Here is a 24,772-nt window from a genome sequence, read left to right on the forward strand (position 1 = left end):
TTGCACAGTTTGGACTGACATTTTGTGTTCCTTCACCTTATATTAAAAATATACCAATATACCATTATTCAATTAAATTGCTTGACTTGCTGAGCAATCTGAATCATTTTGTATCCTCTAAATGGAGGGAGAAGCTTGAGCTGATAGAACAAATCCAAAACAATTCTGTTACATATTACAGCAATATATAGTTCTCATATACCAATTACTTATACTAAGTATAAAATGTCAAAGTCAGGTAAACATTTACATTGCCTCCTCCCTACCAAATAATATTGCATTTAGATTAAAGTTTATTCTAAAGCAACAGTACTTTCATCTGAATATTGCTTCAAAAACTTCCAATTAAATGTCGTTTTCCAAATAAGCAGGATTTCACAAACTACATTCATAAAGATTTTCAGCCTGGTAGAGGAGTGCAGCATTAGAGAATCCAATAAACCTTTAACCATTCCAACCAATTAAGAAACTAAAATCAGCAATTCAAAAGACATGCACAGGCACTTCTCCCACCTACACCTTCATTTTTTTAAACAGGTCACATGTTACACTGTATAACATTTTATATATAAAAACTCCTTGCACACAGACAAGCCATTATAAGTCCAAAAATTCAAAATTGTATCTTACCAAGACTGAACTCCAGCTTTGGCTCATTTGCAATTCTCTGAATACCTTAAAAGGTCAAGAAAAAAATATATATTAGAGATAATTTGATTTCCATGTCTTGCTTTTTAATGCACAGTAAAACTTTCACATGCCTGTAACTACTGCCATTGTCATTAAAGTCACATTTTCTGTGAGAAACTCATGGTCAAAGCAAACTTGGATGAAATAATTGCCTGAAAAAAGGCTACTTTTGAAGAAAACTTCCTTCTTAACAGAAACTTTCTTTTGTTGGGAAAGGAAACTAGGAAAAAAACCCTTTGGCTTTCATGGATGGGTTACTTGTAAGATTTCCAGTCACAATGATTGACTGTATATGTTGGGAAAATATTAAGTCTCACAAGTAATTTTGAAGTAGGTATGTCATCACATTAAAAACAACCCTCATGTTTTGTGAAAGTAGGTAAATCAGGTTAATATAGTAAAATATAAGCCCATTATTGATCTATAAACAAACTGTAAAGCAATAAACCCAACTGCTTTTTTGTTGGAAAAGAAATACATTAATTCCTGTTCTCACACAGCAGGAAAAGGAACAGTTTAATCCATTTTGGAATTACATTCCATTGCATATTTTAATGCAAAGGGCAATATTTTCTTGTGTTAAAATAAAGCAGTGAACCACAGAGATGCAACAAGAGAAATGTAGGAAGCAAGGAGGGAAAGGTGAATAACACTGAGCTGTAATTAAATCACAACTACAGTTTCAATGAACTTGCAGAAATTAAACTCTCTCTTCTTGACATTTTTGTACTGTCTCCAGTAAGCATTATTAATTATTGGTCAGTATTGAAGAAATTGGTCAGATGGAAAGGATTAAGTTACTATATGAATTGGAACAAGATTTTTGTTTAAAAAAATAATTTAAAAAACCCACAAACAAAAAAATCACCCCAAACTTATAGCTGTGTCTGCTCCATAAAAGCTTGATGCTGTTGAGTCTGGATTCACACTGTTCCCATTGGTGTAGCTATTTATTCACATCTGTGTGAGAAAAATCACAGCTGCAGAGCTTAGAAAGGTCAAAAAGAAAAAAGTAGGAAAAAAAGTAAAAGTTTGTGGGTTTTGTGTGGTTTTTTGGTTTTTTTGTTTGTTTGTTTTTTGTTTTTGTGTTTTTTTGGGGTTTTTTTTTCTTTTCTTTTCTTTTTTTTTTAATGGAGGTTTAAAAAATTTCTGAGTTGAACTGTGCCACTAGATATAGGCTTGAAACACCTTCCTGAATATTCTGAATACAGAATTAAGTGACCAGGAAACTGAAATACAATATTCTGACTCCAGTGAACCAAACACAACTCAACATATGGCTACTTGCATTCAAATCCCCAGAGAGCTTTTACACCACACAGAACAAATCTGGGATACTGGTTTAAGTATCACTAAAGAGTTATACATTTATCAAAGTTATCAGACTATACTTTAAACAGTAGTCCATATGTTCATATAGGACATAAAAGAGAAAAAAAAGTACTTTAGACTCGTGAGGAAAATAGGTTAGGGAGAAAAACTCAGAAACACAAAAATCACACATTTGTTCCCCTGAAGGTTATGTGCATAAACCAAAATACAGCAAGGAAAAAAAGACTTTCAGGACAGTTTTCATCAGTTTCTTTGCTCTAAAGTGCACTTTGGCAAGCAAGGAGTTGAACAGCATTTTGTACCCTGCTTGTGACACTCCCTGAAGTGCCACAGAGGCCGGGCCACCTTTGCTGCACCCCTCCACAAAATGAGCACTCACTGGTGAACTGGGGCTCTCCTAGGCTGTCTAACTGGGATGCAGGGAGAAACTGTCGTGCTTCATCTGCCGATCTCTCCTCTTTGATTTCCATGATCAGCCTCCGGAGCTGCCGGATTTTATTCCGCAATCCTCCCGAGCTCAGCGCTCCCGGTGCCGCGGCCCAGGAGCCACAGCCTGCCCTCGGTGCAGCCTCAGGGTGAGGATCCGGCTCTCCGCTCCGAGACTCTGCACTCACAAAGCACAAAAACACCTCTTAGGAACTGTGACTGGAAGGGGATGATGGAAACTGATGGAAATAGCGATGTCACAACAATCAAACCACCACCACACACGCTTGTGTTCATGGTCACAGAGCCACACAGCCCCATCCACCTCCGGAGCCAAACCCCAGCTCCTGCAGACTTGGCCCAGTGCTGAACAAATCCACAGAGTGCTTCTAAAATCAGTTAACAAACTGCTCAATTAGGTGGCAGAATCCAACCAAAATGGGAAATCCCTTTCCACAGAGCCTGGCAGGCAGATCTCAGAGCTGCTAACTTGAAAAAGAATTTGATTTAGCGAGGGCAGCTGACACTGTTCTGTCAGAGTAGGATTCACCAGAATGAATTTGTCCATCACCTCTCCTGGTAAAGATCTCCACTATGCTCAGCCTCTCATTCATCCTTGCCAGGACACAGATCAGGAACACATGCAGATAATTTAGCACGACAGAACTCCCCTGTGAGGAGTCAACAGGTTGGATGTGGGAGATCCTGACCTCGTTACCATCCACGTGTCGTTTGCTGTTCTGCCTGGGGTCTAATTGTTTAATGATCAAATTTTCTGAGAACAAAAGAAGAGGGGTGAAAAAAAAATGTCCCAAAGAATCCAGGTAAGTAGCAAGGGTTGGTTATTTGATTAAAATTAGAACAGGAAGAAAAAAACACCTTTTAGGCATTTGAAATTCTGCAGTATAGATGGCTTCACAGAGTCACAAATTCAATGTGACATTTAGTGCAACACACACCAAGAAGAGCAGACTGGGGAAAGAAGGAAAATCAATGCTTCTTTAAAGCAAGTTACCAACTAATTTAGAAACATAAAACTCTATAAAACACCTGTGCTATTGTATTAACAAGGATCGAAGAATTTCGTTGGGCATCAAAATAATTCTGAGCTAAGTCAGCCATACATCATATCTCTGGACAAAACAGAACACTGAAAGGTTTTTGTACTTAGTTTGAAAATCCAAACAACATAGAAAAGTTCTTTTCCAAACAATGTGAACTTAAATTCCTTTTACTACCTTGAGTCTCTAACCTTGGGCACTTGCACACACGTTATTCTAAACCTGTTTGCACTTCATAAACTGAGCATCTGCCAGTTACAATTACCTCTGCTTTTATGGTTATAGAGGGAATAAAAAACATGAAACCTCAAGTTTGGAAAGCTCTAAAAACTGTACACAAATCCCTGTGGAGGTGGGACAAGTTTTTTGTCTGGGATGGATCTAAGGAAATTTAACTGTGTGGCTGCAGATGCTGCTGAAAATGCTGGGTAACATTTCGTGTACCACAGATTTCATGAGGAAAGACTGAGAAGAGAAACAGAGTGGAAACATCTGCTTCAGGGGCAGATAAAAAGCTAATAATGCTTGCCTCCAACCCTGCCTCAGTCAGAAAAAACAGGTATTCAGTTCTTGAGAGAAGAATATTCAAAATCCAGGAGCTGCAGATGTTCCTTAGGTCCTGTTTTCAGACAGGATCTGTTCCTGAGCAGCCAAACCCGACCAAGCTGAGCTCTGCTGTTTGTCAAAGATGACTGAGGAGACAGAAGATTTAACTGCAAGCTCTGTTGTGATCTGTGAGCCACGAGGGCAGAATCCTTCACAAAAATCAGTATTTACAAGAGCTGACAACTTTTCTGTTGCTCTGGTAAGGGCTGCACCAGCAGAGTGCTCTGCTCCCTTCTGTCAGTGTCATCAATGAGTCAGAAATCTGTCATGTCATAGGATTTTGGAGCTACTAGTGGAAAATTGAAAGGAAAGGAAAGGCATGTAATCAACCAGCATCAAGATCAAAATTAATTAATTCACTTTAATTAAAAAAAAAACCAAACCACACAAACAAAACACAAAAAACACAAATAACAAACCTCTCCTCCCCCAAAAAAGCCACGAAAACACATACAAAAAACCCCACAAAATTAACATCTGCTTAGACCAGTCAACCTTTAAATGCACAAAAGCACAGACAATTTTAATAAAAGCAGTTGATTTATCCAAAATGCCTTAGTGAAAGCAAAACTGACAGAGAAACAAGTCAGCACTTAAAAGCCAAAACACAAATATACCAAGGTGCTCTTTTCTTTTCTCCCTGTATCTTTAAATGGAAATAGGAACAGTGATCTTGCCTTGAAATATCCCACCACTAGCTAGATAAAAAACATCTGCTTTGGGAGGAAATCGATGTTTTCCAATTGAAATCATGCTATTTATATTTACCTCTTAGCTGTAAAAATCAGCCTGCCAAGCTCAAAAGGCATACTGAATCATCATTAATATGCATGGAACCAGAAATGGAGAGTGAAATGCAGTAGGAGTGGGCATAATTCACTGTATTCTGATCTAACAGGTGCCACTTTTGAGATGTGGAAATTCATTCTAAACTATCACTTCAAAACACTACAGTCTGCTATATTTAGATCATTGGAGTACTCTGACAGCTCAGTTAAATTCTGAAAAGCATATGAAAACGCCTGAAAAATATTCATCACTGCAAATGCAAAAAGGTTAATTCTGCAGGTCCAGCAGTAGGTGAGTTACCTATTTGCCATTCTGTTTCAATGCATTTCATCACAGCACGGTTTGTGTTGGAAAAAAAGATCATTTAGACAAATCTCCCTGCCCCTGGATACAAACACCTTCTAGACCAGGCTGCTCAAAGCCTCATCCAATCCAGCCTTGAACACTGCCAGGGATGGGGCCTTGTCTTGGGTTGGAAAATGTCACCAAAAATGTGTGTTCTATTTTCATCTGTTGAAGCCGGTTGGGAGATATTGATCTTTATTTGTTGTAACTCTAGGGGGGGAAGAGGGGAGATGCTTTCTGTTAATGGACACCTGATAACACCAGATAAGGCAGGGCCTCCTTATCTCTTCCTGCACCCATCCTCCTCCGAGGGTATCCCCTGTGAATGGGCCATTGAAGGCTCTCACAGGACTGATAACATCACCTCATCCCATTGGGAGATGCTCCACCCAAGGGAGCAGCCAAAGCCTTTCCACCGGGATAAAACCAATCCCAAACACCAGGGGAGCTGTTCCCACTGGATTCCCAGAGGATGACTGGACCCTTTCTTGAGGATCATCTCTACTCCAATGGAGCCACATCTGTCACTCCGGGAGGGCTTATCTCAGTCTGCTTCCAACACCCTGACCAACAGGGTGTCAGGTTTGAATTCTGACTCTGTCAGGGTCCTTTGTATACTGCTTTTATTTTATTTGTACCTTTTTTGTTGTTTGTTTCTTCTCTCTCTATTAAATTGTATTTCTGACTTGGAGCCTCACTGGTTTTGCTTTCAAACCAGTACAGACATCCACAATTTCTCTGGACAACCTTTGCCAGTCCCTCAGCATCCTCACAGGGAAGCCTTTCTTTTAACATCTAATTTAAACCTGTTCATTTTCAGTTCAATCCATCCCCCCTTGTCCTATCACTCCATGGCCTTGTAAAAAGTCCCTCTCCAGCTCTCCTGTGGATTCCCTTTAGGTACTGAAAGGTTTATGTACCAAAAGTCATCTTGCCACAGGAAATACAACGTGAAAAATGCACACTTGTAAAAAAGTCTGTTGCAATAAAGGAGCACACAGGTTTATTTGTGTAATAAAGACCATAATCTCTTTGCTCTTCTCCTTCAAACAGCTGCTGTTATTTTAAATCAGCTGCATACAGTGCTCCCTAACAAGCTCAGACATTTAACTCCAAATATCAATATCAAATATCAATAAGGGGAAAGAATTTATACGAATCTTTCCCAAAATGAAACGAATGGACCCTTAAATGCAATGAAGGCCTCAAACAAATGGCAAACATATTCAGAACAGTTATATAAATAATTGAACAATTCTTAGTCCATGTTTTATTAAAATATTAACATTTAAATAAATAATGGATGTATTAATTTATAAAATGATAAATAATAAACCCGGATGCAGTAGTACTTCACAGGTGGACAAAAGCACTTCAGACTTTGCTGCTAAGAAGTTCTTGTGGAACACAAGCACCCTCTGCTATACTGCTGCTGCTGACAGGGGTTACCGTGAGTAGTTCTGGAAAAAAACCCCTTTTTGTAAACATTTACTGCTGACCTCAACAACAACAGTGCCTGATCTAGTTTGCACCCCTGGTTTTACTGTTGTGATATTTTTGGGCAGAATGACATGTAAGATTTAAGAACAGAGTATATTAAGAAAATTTTATATCTACTTGTGAATCTGCAATAGCAGAATGCAATAATACAACAATAATCCTCTTCTTCATGCTGGACACCCCCAGTGGGGTTTCAAGTTCATAAACCCAGGGGAAAACCATCAAAAAAATTAAATACAACGTTTTTCCTTACAGAACAAACTTTAAACTTGGTAGCCCTAAACTGAAAGGAAAATTATATAACATTGTACCTTGATCTCCTGCTGCTCCTCCTCATTTCAGCATCAGAGACCCAACGGAAGGCAAGACCTGAGGAAGCAGAAAATGGAAAGAAAACTGGTTTGTGCACAGAACCTCTTCTGGCCTGTGCACAGAACCTCTTCTGGCCTGTGCACAGAACCTCTTCTGGACTGTGCACCAAAAACTCTTTGCTGAAGCACGGCCTCAAGGAGATTTCTCCCACAGAAGTGAGCATAGAAAGTTTTTGTCCCACAGCACTTGTGCCACTCAAATAAATAATAACTCAATGCCCCTGCTCTGAAGGACTGCTGTCAAATAAAGGCACTGGAAAGCTTTTTGTACAGCCTAAAACCAGAAATGTATTTTGATGTTAGTTCCTTCACTCTCAGAAAACTTTTCCTTCTTTACATAATTCATAATAAAATTTATTTTTCCCAAGTTTTTCAGTTTAACGGTAGCAATTGCCTATTTTCCTTCTAAAGACTTATATAGCTCAATTGTTTTAAAGATGAAAACAAATTTTTCGCTAAAAAAGTCTGAGTGACATTTCTCTAAATTTTAAGAGTATTTCATTGTAATTTTAATCACAATCTTTTGCACAGAAACTTTGGGTTCTGTTAATTCACCAAAAAATTTTAGGTAGTTACTGGACCTGACTCTTGTCTTTTAAAAGACTGCAGTTTAACGGAAAAGCTTTCAAAATAAAAACATTACAATAAAACAAATACATTTCCTCTTTAGTTTTATGTCTTATTCACTTGTTATTAACTTTCTATTTTTTTAAAGAAGATTTTATTGATTTATTTTACTAATCATGTGATAAGAAGACTGATGCTCTTTGGCTTGCTTTATTTTCCTTCATGAGAGTTTAAGCATAACATCATGTTGAACAGGACAAAGACGAAATTACTGGGATAATTCAAATTAATAAAATGTACAAAGCCCATGGTCAACATCCACAATGACAGCCTTGACTTTTTTAGAGGATCACTATTTTTCCTCCTATGCTAATAAGCAAAATAAGAGTTCAAAGAGGTTAAAGGTTGTGTCTTTTCACACACACCAGCAAAAAAGTAATTCTCAGCGGAGCAGAGGAAAATGGTTAAGAATATCAGTGTGTCACTGACACTCTAAAATATAAAGCACCATCACAGCTAACCACCATATGCTGTAACAAAAGTAGAATGGAAGCTTTGATACGTAAATTATATCCGCAGGATATTTCTAATACAGACATCAGAGGCTTTTAATTCACAAAGCTGTCTGAATTCTATATGCTGATGCATTTCATGTTCAAATTAGTAGTGATGAAATCATCTCATGGTTACTCATGATGCTATGTTAATCTTTCTTTGGAAGTTATGCTTTCAATCAAAGATAAAGAATTTAATTAAAATTTTTATCTTCAGTGATTTTTTTTTTTTAAACTTTGCAATGCTGGAATAAACTTATATAAGTTACTATTATAAGCTCCATTTAAGCCCCTATAGAAGGGAGTGGATTTGAAATTAATACAGCATGATGCCCCAGGCTGACGACTGCAGTGCAACATTTTCTTTTAATACCTGGCAGCTTCCACACATGCCACACTTCTTCTGCCTTTATTTAACCACCACACCTACACTGGAAGCAATGCAAACCAAAAAATACTTGAACACCACAGAGGTATCTCAAGATCCCTGAACAAACACTCTGCAGCAGTCACTGAAATTCCAAGGGTGGCCTTTGAGCTGCTTTTGCTGAGTGGAACCAGCTCACATCTCTGGCTGGACCACCAGGAAAAATCCTTTTTCAAGGCAGGATTCAGAGGTGTTCTTTCTCTGCTTAGATCTGCAAGGGAAACTTCTGCATATGCCTCACCTATTCTGTCTCTAAAACAGGGAGTGATCCTGACCTGCCTTTCCAAGCCACCACCCTTGAAACAAAAGTCTCCAAGTTGATGTGACTTGCAGACTACAAATGGCAGAAGGGAATGCTTGCTCTCTTAGGGGTATTCCTACATACAGGCCCCTTTTTTATTATTTTCCTGATTTACTGCAATGTGATTTAGATGACTGACCCTGTATGAAAAGCTCTGCTCTCTTCCCTTGCTGCCTCCCATCCTCCTCACCAGCCCTACCTGGATGTTACAGCTCTCACCTCCCTAACTCTCACTAATTAAATTACACACAGTAATGCAACACAGCTTCAAGAATCTCTCTTCTTGAAGGACAGAAGAGGTTCACAGATCAAGAGAAGGCAGTGTCTGTGTGCTCTGTCTCACATCTGGTTTTATTTCACCGTGCCTGTGTCTCCTGGGGACATTCCCAATTTTGGATTATACACCGTGGTGTGGAGGAAAGGAGGCAGAGCTGGCCATGCACGAGGCTCTGTACCAGCTCCCATTGGAAGGGCACGTAAGAGTCAAAGTTCACCTCACAAATCCTTCTCTTTCCTTCCGTGGTCCATTGGAAACCCTCTGAGTTAGGCTGCTCCAGGAGCACTCCCCTTGAAGCCCTGACAGGATTAGCTGCTCTGTTTTATTTCTTCTGTTCAGCCCTGCTGTTTCAGAGCTCACCCTGAGGTGATCAGCAGCTGGAATCACTGGATGTTGCCTGAACATGTTCTCATTCTTCCCTCCATGCTCACTCCCTGCCCTTCACGATGTTCTCTTCCTCATTATCCCAGTGAGACTCCATTTCTCACCCTTACGACTCCCAGGATTCAATCCACCAGTCAGAGACACATGGAGACAACTGGACAACAAAAGGTTCCTCTCCAATCCCCCTTCATGGTTCCAAATTGAAGGTTGCAGGATGAAGAAAATGTCCTTTTACCACCACAAGTTAAATCTCACAGCCTCCTTTCTTGGAGCTTCTGCTGTGCTGTGGCACAACTCTCCTCCATCAGCTCCACAAGAAATTTGACATTGTGAGCAGGTACGTCCTCCTGTCCTGCTTTAATCTGAATCCTTTCATCAAGATACACATTCTGTAGCTTTTTTTGGCTCCCAGTAGCCAATGGATCTCATCTTGTGACAACACAACGAGCTTTTCATGGTCAAAGCCCCTTCTGATAAAAGGCCTCTCTTCCTAGTTCCTGAATTTTGCCTTTCTCCCCCATTTTGTCTTCCAAATTTTATTCTAGCCTGCAGTACATGGATTATTATTTCACCTCTTTTAGTATTTTATTCTCATTCGGTACACTGTATATCATCTTCATTTGTCTTCAGTTTTGTTCTAATACCTCATAATAGTCTGGCTTTCTTTTCCTATCCAACAAATCATCAGCCAGGTTGTCATCCTTGCTCTCCAGCATGGGAAAACTGCCAAGTCTGAAACACATTTCTCCTCTACCTGTCTGTCTCTTCTGCTATCTTCTGTTTGGTCAAGCCTCAGGTATTTATCATCATTTGCTGGCTCTGTTTATCTAGAGTTTTCTACACTCTTTCCTCTTTTTCCCTTTAATAAGTTTTTAGAGGATGTGCAGAATGCCACCCTTACCACCCCGGTTCCTACTGAAACTTCACCAGAACTGGGGTTTGGAAAGTCAGTCTCTCAGCTAGTTCCTAATTACACAACCTTATTTCTTCCTCCACACATATTCCCAGGCTCTTTTTTTCTCCACAGGCAGCCTGAAGTGCTTACTCAGTGTTCATTGTTGTGTGTCTCCAGCTTTTGGGCTTCAAACCTGCCCCAGAACCTGTCCTGTTTGCAGGCTTCAGAGCTGACTGAGTCAATCACAGCTCTGCTCTGGGTTCAGTTCAGCAGCACTGGGTTAAAGCAGTGTAAAAAGAGCCAGAAGGGAGCTGCCAGCACTGTATTTATACTCATGAAGTTGGGAATTCTATGAATGAATTGGACTCATTGAGGGCACAATTAGAAAGTCTCAATTTGAGATTCAGTGGGAAGCATTCAGCTCTTATAATCAGGGAGAGCAATGCTTCCACACCAAGAAATGCTTTTTGATGCAGTGCCTCAACACCAGGCACAAAACACAGGATTTTGTTCCATATAAAAGATGAAGGATTTGAGCTATTCCCTAGAATATTACCCAGATAAGGATAAAATCCACCATGAATGTAATTTAAGTCTCTGCCTTCTCAAAGAATGACCAACCACTACGAATCACTGCAGCAGGTGAGGACAAAAGTCAGCCTAAGTAATACAACACTTTCTTAAAAGTGGGCTGGAGATTTTGGTGCATTAAAAAGGATGATAGAACATCTACTAAATGTAAATGTATCCATCAAGCCCACCAATGCAGCCTAACTTTTAGGCTCTTAGACCATCAGAGCTAACAGAAAATGGCAAAGTGTCCTAAGGACTTCAAAACTCTGCAGTGGTATCAGAAAGAATCCATAAAAATTTCTAACACAATGGCTATTTAAGCAGCTCCTGCAGACAAAATTGTCAGCACTTTCTCCAAATAAAACCTTTCCCCTAAAACAAGGATTTGAATTTATATGAGACAGCTATTTTTTCTGCTGTTTTAAACAATTTTATAAATGAAGAATTGATAGGAGGTGAGAAAAACAGGAAGCTTGTCATTTTAACAGGGAGTTTAGCAATGGTCAGTTATTGAAGAATAAGATGCATTGACTATCCATGAACATAAAATACTGTACAAAATACCTGACAACACAGAATCTCAAACTTCTATTTATTGTCAGAATTCAGAGACCACCAGTATTAAAATGTACACATCAAACAGACAGCAAGATACATTTTAGTTAAATTTCTAGCTAAGTTCCAGTGCCTGCCTGGCTTTTTTTATTTTCATTTTTGTTGGGGGAAAAAAAAAAAAAAAAAAAAAAAAAAAAAAAAAAAAAAAAAAAAAAAAAATAGAGAGAAATTTAGAAATAAAAGAGTCACATTGAGATGTGTCTTACTTACTGGGAGCTATTGAAACATCTGATTTACTCCTGAATTCCACTGCCCAGCAGTGCTCCAGGATTACCACTCCAGAGGCATCAGAACCCTGTGAAACAAGGATGGCAAAACATCAGGATTTGGAACCTGGCTGGGAAATTCTTCTGTTTGGCTGCTCACAGCTGAAGTGACACAGAGATACAAAGACAAAGCACAGAAATCCCCAGGCAGATGGATAAAGGCATTTTTAATTACTGATCTGTGCCATCCTACTGCAGCTCAACGAGTTACAAAAGGAATAAACTTTAAGAAAAGACCCTGCAGGAAACTTGAAAAAGTAACTCCAAAGGGGTTTTTTTCCATACTTCCAGTATTTGAAAATTTAGATGACACCTCATTCCTAAGCAAATCAGGCAAGCCCAGCTCATTCAAACTTTCATATTTTCCTCATATTTTCTAACAAGGCTGAATCAAACGTCAGATTCTATTCACAGACTAGGATATTTTCAAGTGAACAAAATAACATGTAATTTTACAGAAGGCATTTCTCTTCCATTTTTATTTGAAAGGGATTTCTTTATCAGCACTTAGAACTTGGAATACGGTCTCTGGCTATGCAATTCAAATGACATTAAGTGATATGGACCTATTGCTGAATGCAATGGGATACAAATTACCACTATCATTTTTTGTGAGTGCTTTGCAGACAAGATGCTCACTCTTCTAGTTAATAAGTGTGACTCATATTTCAGAAGAGTGAAGCTATCAATCACTCCCCTCAGGATTAATATTTTTCCCCTTAAAACTCTTATTATCCATTTTTATCCCTAATATCTGGTAACAAATAACCCTTAGGACATGCCCCCAAACACTCCCTTCATTCCAGGTTCCCAACATGAATGTCACAGAGCTCATTCTCTGCCTCAGTGAGACTCTGCAGGGATTAATGCAAATGCTTGTTTTAGCACTCCTTCCTCAAGTGATACTTTATTCCAAGGGATCCTAAAGATGAAATATTTTTCGTATTGTACAGCAATTTTACCAAAAGTTTGAACTTTAGTTTCATATATCTGCCACTGAATGAATGACTTCATAAAACAGTTCATATTTATAACACCTGCCTAATATGCACAAGTTTTTTTGTCTACCCCTTTCTCTGTATCTGCTTTATTTGGCCTGCCAGAACCAGACTCAAACTTTTTGTCATGTTAATTTTCAAGTTAATGTCTTGATCCTGCTTTTCTCCCAAAAGGAGTTTTTATTTACATGCCAATACACTGTCTCTCACGACCAAATCTCAGTGAAACTGCTAAAGAACAGGCCCCAAACCTAGAAAATTAAAGTATCGAGAGACTTTTGAAGCTGTCAAAGAGAACACCACGTTGGAGCTATTTTTGCATTCCTGTAGATCTGATTTGATGTACCATGGTGGGGGGAACAAGTGTGTCATTGTGAATTGATTTTACAATGGATTTGTTCTGGAGGCGGGGCAGGGAACCTACAGACAGGTATATCAAATCAAGAACTGAGCTGACAGCTAAAATTAGAAGTGACATTCCAAGCAATTCCTTTGTGTTAAAACACTAAGTCGAAAAGTAAAGCTATAGCACTGTGGAAAGAACAAACACTGCAGAAAGTAAAAATTCTTCTAATAAGACGTTATTTAAAGCTCCCCAGTCAGCTGGCTGGTGTGTGTGTGAATTGCACGGTTGATTTCTTTTAAAAGCATATATTCACAAATTCGAGATAATTTAATCAAAACCCTGTAGACCAGGGATGCTACACACACCAAATTACTTCTGTTTTTCCACACCAGTTATTTTCCCTGGTACTGGCAAATGAGCTAATCAGGCTGAGAGTAGCTCAAAAATGCAGGCATGTGCACGGGTCACATTTTTGACTGTGTTATAAACATTACCACCTACATTTGCTATTCTGGTGTTAGCACAGATGATGTTCATGACTCCCCAGATAAAGTCCAGCTTTCTTATAGATCCAACAAGAAAAAAAGGAACAGAAATTACAGGGTAATATCATTCACAAACAGAAAAGCTAATGGTCTTAGATTTATTTCAATGTATTTCTACAGCAATGCGTCCATTACCAAATAGAGTAAAAAATAATTCTAATTTTGAGATATTAACAAATGACTCCGTGGCAATTACAGGCATATAATTTGCAGAATGAAAACCACCCTTGTAAATGCTAGCAAGGAGAATTCAACAATCTGAAATCTCTTTCAATATTATATATTCTTCTGCCATAATAATATCTCCATCCTGTGTCTATTAAGCAATGTGAAGCCCACGACCCAGGCTGTGTGATGAGGAAAAACGTGGTGCTGGGTGTCTGATGAGGTGTTTCAATTACTCCAGGCAAGCTGCAACCTGGTAGTTCATTACACCACCTTTACACACTGTCAGCTCATCAGAGATGCTCAAATCTTCTCTCACAAAGCGTGAGCGACCCACTGTGATTAAACCTCGGTGCCACTCTACAGGATCCCAGCTGACAATGGAACCAACCTGCATTCACTCCTCAAAATGTTGACTGATGTCACTGAATAAGTTCTGAAGAATACAAAACTACCTTTAATAGATCATTACCTTTAACAAAAGCCAATACATATAACCAAAAGTAGTTTCCTTTTCAGTTTCAAAATGCGTTGGTAATAATTATAATGTATGAATGCATGTTCTCTTTATTCACGCCCCACATTCGCTCGGGTAATTATTTCAGCTTGAAAGTATCTCCTATTACCCTTCCCACCAGGATTCAGTTATATGTAATTTAGATACTAATTATTTAAGATTTTCAAAGTTATGTTCTGGTGCAAGACTCCAGTGATGACAACACTTGCCTTGGATAATTTGGTTTTTTACCAAAAACTCTCTCACACTTTGTTCTACATTTTTGGCAGTTATAGAAAATATGCGTTTTTCACCTCTGTTTTATTCCCTATATGTTGCCTTCTTACTTCACAAATGTTAAGAAGCCCTGACCACAGCTTTGTCCATAGAGAGGTTGCAGCAATCCTGGGAAATCTGGGATGTCTGAGCATGTGCATGCTTGACATAAAACTGACACACAATATTAGCAGCAAGACTAATGTTTAAGATAAATTAAATATCAAAGGAAATGGTGAAATCTCACAAATAGCAAGCTTGCCCCATTTTATTCTTAACAGGGGAATCTTTAAAGAGATTTTTTTTGAAAAACAAGTGCTTCAACCCCAAAAAAGCTGTTTTGCTTTGCTAAAACATTCCTATTTTTGAGTTTTTGTAACAACTGTAACTAAGCAAGAACAAATATTTAAGAAAAAAGCACATTCAAGCAGACAGTTGATACAGGACAAGATCAGCCAGATATCAGCAGGAGGACACTTCCCATAAAAGAGTTGTTCCATCTCTGAGCTCTCAGAGCATCCTCAAGGGAAACCTACAGTTTCTCAAATGTGAGCTTTGGAATGGAGGATGCAGTTTTACAAGGAATAAACTGACACAACACCAAAAATCCATAACTCTGCCAGATACCAATACATCCAATGGGCCTTAAATAAAAATTATTTATTGTGTGATCTCTTCCCTCCACAGTCAACTCCTCACATTCCACATAAACTGCCTGACCCTCAGGAGGAAAATGCTCTCTCCTCTCTTCCCTCCACCAAGAACAATTTCTGCTTTTCTCCTGCTGCCCCTCCCGGAGTTACCTTCTGTTTCTGACAGGGTAAAATGGATCTCTAACACTGAGAAACCACCCTCACCTTCTATTTAACTTTGAATATTGATGGTTTGGTTCCAGAGCTTAATTAAGGGATTTAACCAAGAATTTTATTCTTTATTCTCAGCTGTGTCACCCAATCTAATAAACCCCACAGCCTCCAGCTACTCATCTTTATTGTGATGCATCAGACACCACCATCATTGCTCAGAGTAACACCCATAAAAAGAGAAAAGGAGTAAGGAACCCACACCAAAAAGTTTTAGGAAAGGCATTTTTAGCAGTTAGGAAGGAAAGATTAATAGGTGAATAAATGTGAGCAAGGAAGGTACCAACTCGTTTGAGTGGAGCCATCACATGCTTAAACTCAAACTACATTTAGTGATTCTGTGTGCAGTTCAAATAAAGTTTTCAAAGGAACCTAGCAAAGAGTAACACTGGGGTTTCTAACCTGTTTAACAGAAATTCTTTTTCAAACAATGATGACTAAATACTTTAAAGCAAACTTTGCTTGGACCTGTTGCACCTTCTCTCTGTAATTCCTACATTTTACAAAAATAAAAGTATATTTTAAAAGGGAAACTGCAAGATTCAGTCCCAAATTGAAAAACCCAGGTAGGCAATCCCTATTTGAAGCCATGAAGAACAAAAAATGTCCAACCGCAGAGCCTACTACCAATCTTCTGGATTCTCAAATATTGAAGTATCTACATTCAAAGCAAAATGAATAGACCCATCATGAAGTTGGATTTTTGAAATGCAATTAAATCCAGAAGTTGTTGATTACAGCATCAACAGGCCCCAAGTATTTCTTCATTTACATCTAAATTCTATTTTGATTTCACTTGCCTCAAATTTGGTGTAGATACTGAAGCCTACAGTACCATGCTGGCTATAAAAAATGAGCATAAAATTGATTGTAAAATTAGTGCTAAGTGAAAAGCTCTAAAATATGCCTTAAAACACTTATCCTTCATAGAATACTAAGGCCATTTTACAGGCCATCTTTGGCTACTATTTATGAAATGAATATCAGATTTTACAATCACCAAGACAGTTGTCTCGATTTGCTTCCAAGTTTGTTCTAATATTCTATTTTTTTAAAAAATCCTATAAAGAATAGCGTTTTAGAGAACAATAAGAAACAATAAAGAAACTAGGCAAGAATAAAACTCTTTTGAAATCTTTGCTATCTTCCAGAGAAATAGTGTTGTGTATTTCTCCAGTCATGTCAGTCTCTTACTAAAATTCCAACCCTTAATTTCCTAACCAGACCACTTTGACAGAGAAAGAACCACATTTACATCACAACAGAAGCCAGAAAATTAAAATTTAAAAATGCCTAAATAAATAGACTAAACAATAATTGTTGCATCTGTGCAAAGATCCACATAGCACGGTATGAATTTATGACAGCAAACAAAGGAAAATAAATGGGGAATTCTTTAAGAACAGGGCAAGATCATAATCATGCTTCTCTAAAACACCTCCAAGCTTCTCCTAGGCCTGTTTGGGGACTTTTCTAAACAAATGGGCAATTGTGTTTAACAAATTTGTATCAATTCCTTCAGCATAATGCATTTCCCAACTTATTCAATTCTTCTGGTTTTTTAATAATTTGCTCAATTGTTTCCTGAAATCATCTTGGCTTTTATTTCAAATAACCTCCTACCAAAGGCATTCTTCTGGTTTGCTGTACTCCCACAGCAACCACAAAAGAAAACAAAATAAAATCCCCAGTAAAAGTTGTTTGAAAACAATTGGAAATATGCAGAACGCACACCACACAGATAAGTTCAGGGCAATCAAAAGGACAATATGGATCACTTCAGAGTTCTTGCAAAATCACATAAATTTCTATCCTTTTCACCCCTGAGAACTTGAATTTAGCCACAAAACACAAATTGAACTGTTACAAGAATAATTTATTGCATAATATGCAGAATTAGGTTAAATTTATCTCACCATAAGGACAGACTGTGACAAATCACAAACACATTTGTTTCCTTAGTAAAAGAAACAAAGCAACAATTTCAAAAATTTCAACATTTTAGCACTCAGTTTTGGGTTAAGTTCTTTGTTCATGCTGCACTTGGAGGTCTTTTGATAAAATACACTAAAATCTCACTGGCAACAAAGTGATTTTACTGCATGATCATGAGCAAGGTAAGGTTAAATAGCCTTTATCTTGCCCTTCTGCATTTTCCTTCTTCTTCAGCCATAAAAAAGCAGCTTACAGTTTCTGAAACAATGGTGTGAAATGTTGAACTACAGATAACAGCAATTAAGTTTCCCCAAAGATTTTTCAGCATTAAATTAAAACACATTCATGACTGTTATTAAAAGGAGAGAGCAGATGAAAGCACTGGATTAGAGATGATGAAGCTGTACAGTGTTCTGGAAATGTCAATGTTTATTGCAACATAACAGCTTAGAAAGCCTTTGCAGAGCCAACTATAACCTTCATATTCCAACTTGAAGCTGTAATTATAGGTCTAAAAAAAAAGAGAAGAAAAAACTAAGCCCTGGAGGTCACAGTTTTAGCACTTTTCTACAACAGCAAATCAAAAACTTTCCAGAGTGCATTATAAATGAGTAAGGGAAATTTCAACCACAGTACCTGTAATAAACGCCAATCACTCGCTTTTTAAAATTTGTGAAAATTTAATAAGGAATAAAAAATTGGTTATATTAAAAAATAGTAATACAAATGTAATAATAATAAAAGTTAAACAATTTTAGGGTTAGGACAAATCATGAGACAATAATGACAAAGAAAGAGCGGCCCAGGCCGCGGCCATTCCCTGTTCCAGACAAAGGCTAGTCAGGAGAAGGCAAAACTAGAGAGAAATCCCTCTCTTTTTGAGGATCCTCTTCATGACTATGCATATTTTATTTAAAACAAGGAATTTCAGCTGGTCCTCGTCTCTCAATCTTCAGGCACCTGTGAATCTGTTAGTCCTTGAAGAGGTTTGGCTCTGTTGATAAAGAAAGCCATAAATTCTTCTTCACTAGAAGATTTAGGGGTTTTTTGCAATTGTTATCTCTGTGCAAAGAATTCTTGATTATTTTCTCTCTTTCTTGAGCCAAAAAAAAATCACACACACAGCTTCTATTTTAATTACTAAAGCTTAATGTTCATTACAAAACTACATTCACTATATTATTCAAATGTTAATACAGCATAACTTTTCTACCTAGCATATCACATATAGTAAATATCTGCGTAGAGCCACACAATATGCCTTTTTCACAGTACCCCCTCTCTAAAACCAAACACCAACTCCCCAAGAAAACCACATACAACCCTTATTTTCTTTACAGACATCAAAAGACCCAGTGATCTTGATTCAAAATCTGTTCCCATCTATGTATTTCTTTTAATTGTGTGCAAATACAAGGATATATGTCCACAAAACACTGCAAGCACACAAGGGAAGTATCCCCCTGCAAACAGGTACGTGTACAAGGCAAACACGTGTTACAACTTTTGTTCCTTTGTGGTTTTAATGATTTGGTTAATGGTTTGTGGTTTTAATGGTTTTTTGGTTCTCCTGTGCCATGCTGCCAAATCCTTCCAGACAGATTTTACGAGCAGTTTGCACACAGAGGCACTCAGTGAGCAGCAAAGTGAATGTTCTCATTCTAAAATAAATACGTTATTTCTCCTGCTTCCACTTACTGGCTTTATTTTCCATCTAGAGCAAAACAGAAAAATGCTTCCCTCCAAAAAAAACCCTTTTACAAACAGTTCTCTCATTTAGCAGCCTCATCACTGCTCTGGCATTTAGCCACCCTCAAAAAAGCATTTATTGCTTCATACACCATCTCACTGGAAGTGCTGTGCCCTGAACATTGAATGAGGTATTAGATATTCCCCAGGAACTGATCAAAATGACACAGCATAAAGGGCAACCAGCAACCTAGGGTACAATAAAATAACAGCACATTAAAGAATAAGTACAATATTTATACTCAGTTGCATAGAAACCCTGTGAAGCTATTTACAACATTGACTTCAGTACCCACTGCATCCATCATATTACACTAATTTAAATGTCAAAGCACTAAGAGTGACTTTTCAGTGTTACAGAGGGTGCGTGTTTATCACACTGAGATGCTGCGATCACATTGGATAAGGTGTGAGGAGAACCCAGCAGCTGAACTTTTCCAAGTAATACACACAATTAATGAAACCATTTTGTTTTGTCACTTTAGGACACTGCAAGCCTGCAGACAACCTGGTGAAATTCTATGGTTGACACAGGAATGTCACTGCACGTGCATTTTCATTTCTGTTGGTCCAACACCCCGAACTCCCCACCAGCCAGGACTGAGAGATGAGTGACCTCAGACCTGTGCTGTCAGGGGACCAAAGGACCACAAAGCCCAACTGGTCCTGGATTTCTGCTCAGAGTGGGAATAAAAACCACTTCCTTCTCCTCTGGAGTTTTAAGGAAAAAAGCATTTTTCCTCCCTTTACTGGAACCCCTGCAGATTTCTTCCCAATGCCTGTTTTTGGGAAGCTGCAGGTCCCAGCTCACTCTCCTCACTGGGAACATCATTTTCCCAGTTTCTCTCAGCCTCCACAGGCCACCAGTCCTGGCCCCCCTGCTGCCCTCATCCTTCTGGAGTTTGAGGAAAAGGGGAAAATAAAGCTGTGCAATGTTGATTTTGTCTAGTCCTCAACTCAGAAAACTTCACAGGAAGCAACAACTTCCACTAGATTGATTCTTGTCTTTGTCATGTTGCTGCAGACTTCAATCCAAACTAAACCAAAATCAAATAACTATATTTGACATTTGCTAGAAACTTCTAAAAATAAAAAAGGAGCTGTCTATAATTCCATTCAGATTCTCTAATCTCTAATTATCCTCCTCCTGGAGCAGACCTGTCCTCACTGCCTGTAGCAAGCAAAAAAAAAGGCTTGAGAGCCACGTGAGTCTCATCTTCCTGCACAAAACCAGCTCAGCATCACTCTGGGCATTGGGGAAGGCTGTCCCAACACACAACATCCCTGTGGACAGGGATCCTGAGCAGAGACGTTCATGAAGAGACCAGGAAGAGGTGAAGGAATGGAATAAAAGCCATAAGGAGAAAATCCAGCAAGAATTTCAATGTACAGAAGATACCTAAAAGATCTGACTCTGAGCATCATTTGCAGAGACAGTGAAGCACTTCTGGAGGGCTTCTCTGTTTCATTTTTCTAATATCAATAAACCAAAGAAGGGAAACCAAAATTAGGACTTCAAGCTTCTTAAGCTGGTAGCTGTAATTACTCTCTTCTAAGGACCCAATATAAATGCAGTAATTTCTGAGGAAAAGAGAATGAAATTAGGCTTGTTCCAACTAATCTTTCTCACAATTGCCAGGGATATGCACCATCAGTCTTTGTTAATTCTTTACACAGAACCTCTCTTCAGATAAATTTCTCACACAAGGAAGTCCTCAAGTAAAAGAGAATCAGCTTTCCAGAACATCTTATCCATGTCAATATATTAAAGATGAGAACCACAGCTACCATTTAACCTCTTTTGCTGTGAATAAACTGAAACACACTGAGCACTTCCTTAAATGCAGCTAGAATTTAATTCAGGCAACTGGAATGTTAAACAGCAGCATCACATCCACCAGAATTTTTCCCATTAATTTCCATTGGGAAATTTCCCATTTCCCAACTTGTCCCATTAGACATTTCTTACATTCATTCTTTAGCGGTGGAAAATACAAATAAACTTTACAATAACCATGGTAATGTAGCAGAATGTCTCCTTTTTACTTGGCACTTTGTGACTGATCACATCTACTCTAAGTGTAAGGTAGCCCTACAACCAGCACAACTAACGAGGCAGCAAATAGAAATAGCAGGATTTCAGACCAGAACCACTTTCCAAGGGAAGAAAGTACAAGGAGCTCACTTTGACATAATGGCTGTGAGTTAATACATGGATATAATTGCAACATTTTCATTTTGCCAGGAAAAAGTGCTGTGTTTTACAGAGTAATTGCATTGTGAAATCACCTTTCTACAGTACATAAACTGAAACAAACTGTGCCCAAAACTCAAGTTACTAAAATTGTCATCACTGCCGTGGCTGTAATAAGTAAAAGTTTCACTAGTTTGCAAAGGCCATAAAAAGACAGCATGATTCTGAAAGATTATTTATTATGGGTTACACAACAGCACAAGAAGGCAGTAAGAGAACACAGCAACAGTTGTGTGTTAACTCCTTCTGTAAATTCCATTTACTAATAAAATGTTGCTAGCAATAAAAACATCTGAGTCATAGATCAAAAAGAGAATTTTCTGCCGTTAAGAATTTATCAAAGACCGATTTTAGGCAAAATGTGAGAAGATAAGTAAAAGGTCCCACTTGGCATTTCCACTCTGGGTTAAATAACCTGATGTGACTTGGCAAGCAGAAGAAAGTCCTGTCATATTGAGATCACTCTGCTTCTGCAGATACAAACTCCTGTTAAGCCTTTAGGCTCCCTCCATTCTAGGTGTTAATTTTGACCTAGTTCTGGCCTCATTAAATACAAATCCCCAAACACCCTCTTTTGCATAAAAAACCCTAAGTAATCACATACAAGGTCAACAAGTAAGCTCACTCTCATTTCCAGATTAGTGAGAAATCAGGCTACATTTCAGTACCACGCAGTGACAGACAACTCTAGGATAAATCTCTTATTCCCACTGCTGCTCCTTTATTTTGGGCAAAGGGGCTGTAGCAGCAGCAAAAGGCTGCAAACCCAACCTGGCAGGTGTTTCCTTCATACTGAAATAGTTTAACACATACCCAAGGGCAGCAGCCCTCATGGACCTTGCAGAAAAAGCACTTTTTAATCCCGGTGGTGTGAGAAGTTGTAAATCCAAGGCACATCTGCCTCACTGCCAGATGAACACATACAGAGTTTCATTTTTGGTGCAAGGTGATGACTTATTTTCCTTTAGTGTCAATGTGCTCACTGCAAAGCTTCACCCACAGATTTAAACCACTGGTCAAAGTGACCTGATGATAACTGAAATCAGTATTATTTCAAGCTTAAGATAGGGTTAGAAAAAAAAGGTTATTTATATTCCCTGTTCATATGTTATTGGTTTTCTCACATCTCTTAGAAATGTCTATCTTTTAAAGTGAAAACGTAAGTCCAAACCCGTGACTTTTTCAGCAAAGAATAAACAAGAAAGTGATTCCTTAATCAAAAGCACTGTACAGACACAAAGCAAGTGTGATTTTCAATTTAGTCCATATCAGAACTTTAAGTCTTCATTTCCCAGCTCTTTCCCAATAAAATTTCAATTTGGCATTCCATTTAAATGTGTCCTTTCAACTTGGATATGACAGGCTTTAAATTTATGTATTTCAAGTTCAGTAAATACCAAAATATTCTATTAAAAGGTCATCATCAATTAACTGATGCCCTTGAAGTAGTTAGAGCAAACTTTTCTGTGCAAACAGAATTTTAAAAAAATCAATTAACACGAAGCAAACAAAACAGGAGCCCGTGAACAGACAAAACCCCTTGTCCAATACCTTGTACTCCTGGCTGGAATAAGCACCACCTCTAATTCCAGCCCAGCTGCCAGCATATTCTGAATATTCAATGCAGTCCCAGCTGTTCCAGTGACATTGGACCTTGCAGAAAAAGCACTCCTTAATCCCGGTGGTGTGAGAAGTTGTAAATCCAAGGCACATCTGCCTCCCTGCTAGCTGAACACACACAGAGTTTCCTTTTGGTGCAAGGGGATGTGAGCCTGCAATCTGCTTTTGGCTTCACCTGCTTTTCAGCAGGAAATAATCACCATATTAACATTATGAACTCCCAAAGCATTTGCATGAAACAGCAATTAACTGAACAGAACATGTGCCAGGGCTAAACTCGATGATTAGAGGGTGAAATATGCTGCAGTGGTGAGACTGGTTGAGACTGGAAGGAGGACAGGGTTAGGGTATGTCTAAATAAAGATAAAACATGTCTGATTAAAGATAAAGATCATTCTTAGTAGTGGAACCAAATCCCAGGTAGTGCGTTCAAATGCCACCTTACAGTGGTGAAGGGCTCAGGTTTTATAATAAAATAAAAATCTTTTTCCATGCAATATTTGGAATGACAACTCTCCAGGTCCTTCAAGACTGTGCTCTGCTCATGTTTAGAAAATCCCCACAGCACAGAAACCCAAGTTCTGCCATTCTTAGAGAAAAAGCCATAACACATTTTATTCTATTTCATTTAATCTTTAGGTGATAGAATAAAAAGCAGCGTGTTCAAATGAAAAAAAAAATAATCCACAAGACTCTGAATGGTGCAATCAATACTGAGCACTCCAATCGGAGCTCAGCCCCAAAGGTAACTGTAACCTCATTTCAGTTTACAGATTGCCTCTGGGACCCAAGTCCGTGCTACTGGTGTACAAAAATGAAGAGGCAGCTTGAAATAGTAGAATTGCAGCAAGCAGAAAGAGTTCTTATTCAAGCTGGCAGAAAAATAATTCTGGTTATCCTGTTATTTCATGAGGACAGCTATTGATTTTATTAATAACTTTACCACTAGGAAGGGGTCAAGTAAATGCTCTGAGCAAAATACTTCAGCAACAAGGCTCCACTTAAGACAAGCAGTTTGAGATGCCAGCTCCTTAAATATATTTTTATTATTATTTTCATAATACCTAAGGGTTTTCTTCTTAAGCACTTGACAACTTGAGCCCTTAAGAAGGCAATCACTACAGGCAATATAATCGCAGAGCTCAGGCTGGGCAGGTGGCTAGTGACAACTGGGGAAAGGATTGCCAGCCCTCACTCAAAGAGCTCATCCCTGTGGGTGAAACCTGCCTGTGAAAAAGGCATAGTGTATGTGTGGCTCTAGGCAGATATTTACTAGATGTAATCTGATAGATAGAAAAGTTATACTATATTAACATTAGAATAATGTAGTGAATGTAGTTTTGTAATTAACAATGAGTTTAGTACAATAGAAGCTGTGTATGTGTGTTATATTTTTTTTGCTCAAGAAGAAAAATTCCTCAGCAGAGAGATAACATTCACAGAGGCCCCCAAACCTTCTAGTGAAGAAGAATTTATGGCCTCTTATCCACAGAACCTAACTTTCTCAAGGACGTATGCTCTCATGCATTCTTTTAATTAACAGAAA

The 24,772-nt window shown here is 38.4% G+C and overlaps 1 protein-coding gene across 3 annotated transcripts in view; it reads right to left on the reverse strand.

Annotated features, from left to right (window-relative positions):
* The window catches only part of INPP4B (inositol polyphosphate-4-phosphatase type II B), a 221,803-nt gene that overhangs the window by 131,525 nt on the left and 65,506 nt on the right, over window positions 1-24,772 (reverse strand). For 2 of the 3 annotated variants that reach the window (XM_063415120.1, XM_063415119.1), the window contains 4 exons: window positions 11,924-12,008; window positions 7,061-7,118; window positions 2,402-2,626; window positions 631-675 (listed from right to left, as the gene is read on the reverse strand). In XM_063415120.1, the coding sequence (XP_063271190.1) occupies window positions 631-675; window positions 2,402-2,492 (136 nt within the window). In that variant the 5' untranslated portion in view covers window positions 2,493-2,626; window positions 7,061-7,118; window positions 11,924-12,008. The remainder of the gene's footprint in view (window positions 1-630; window positions 676-2,401; window positions 2,627-7,060; window positions 7,119-11,923; window positions 12,009-24,772) is intronic. The other variant, XM_063415121.1, reaches the window with a different exon arrangement.

The sequence above is a fragment of the Prinia subflava genome, chromosome 18 (assembly GCF_021018805.1).
Source record: "Prinia subflava isolate CZ2003 ecotype Zambia chromosome 18, Cam_Psub_1.2, whole genome shotgun sequence".
Taxonomy (NCBI): domain Eukaryota; kingdom Metazoa; phylum Chordata; class Aves; order Passeriformes; family Cisticolidae; genus Prinia; species Prinia subflava.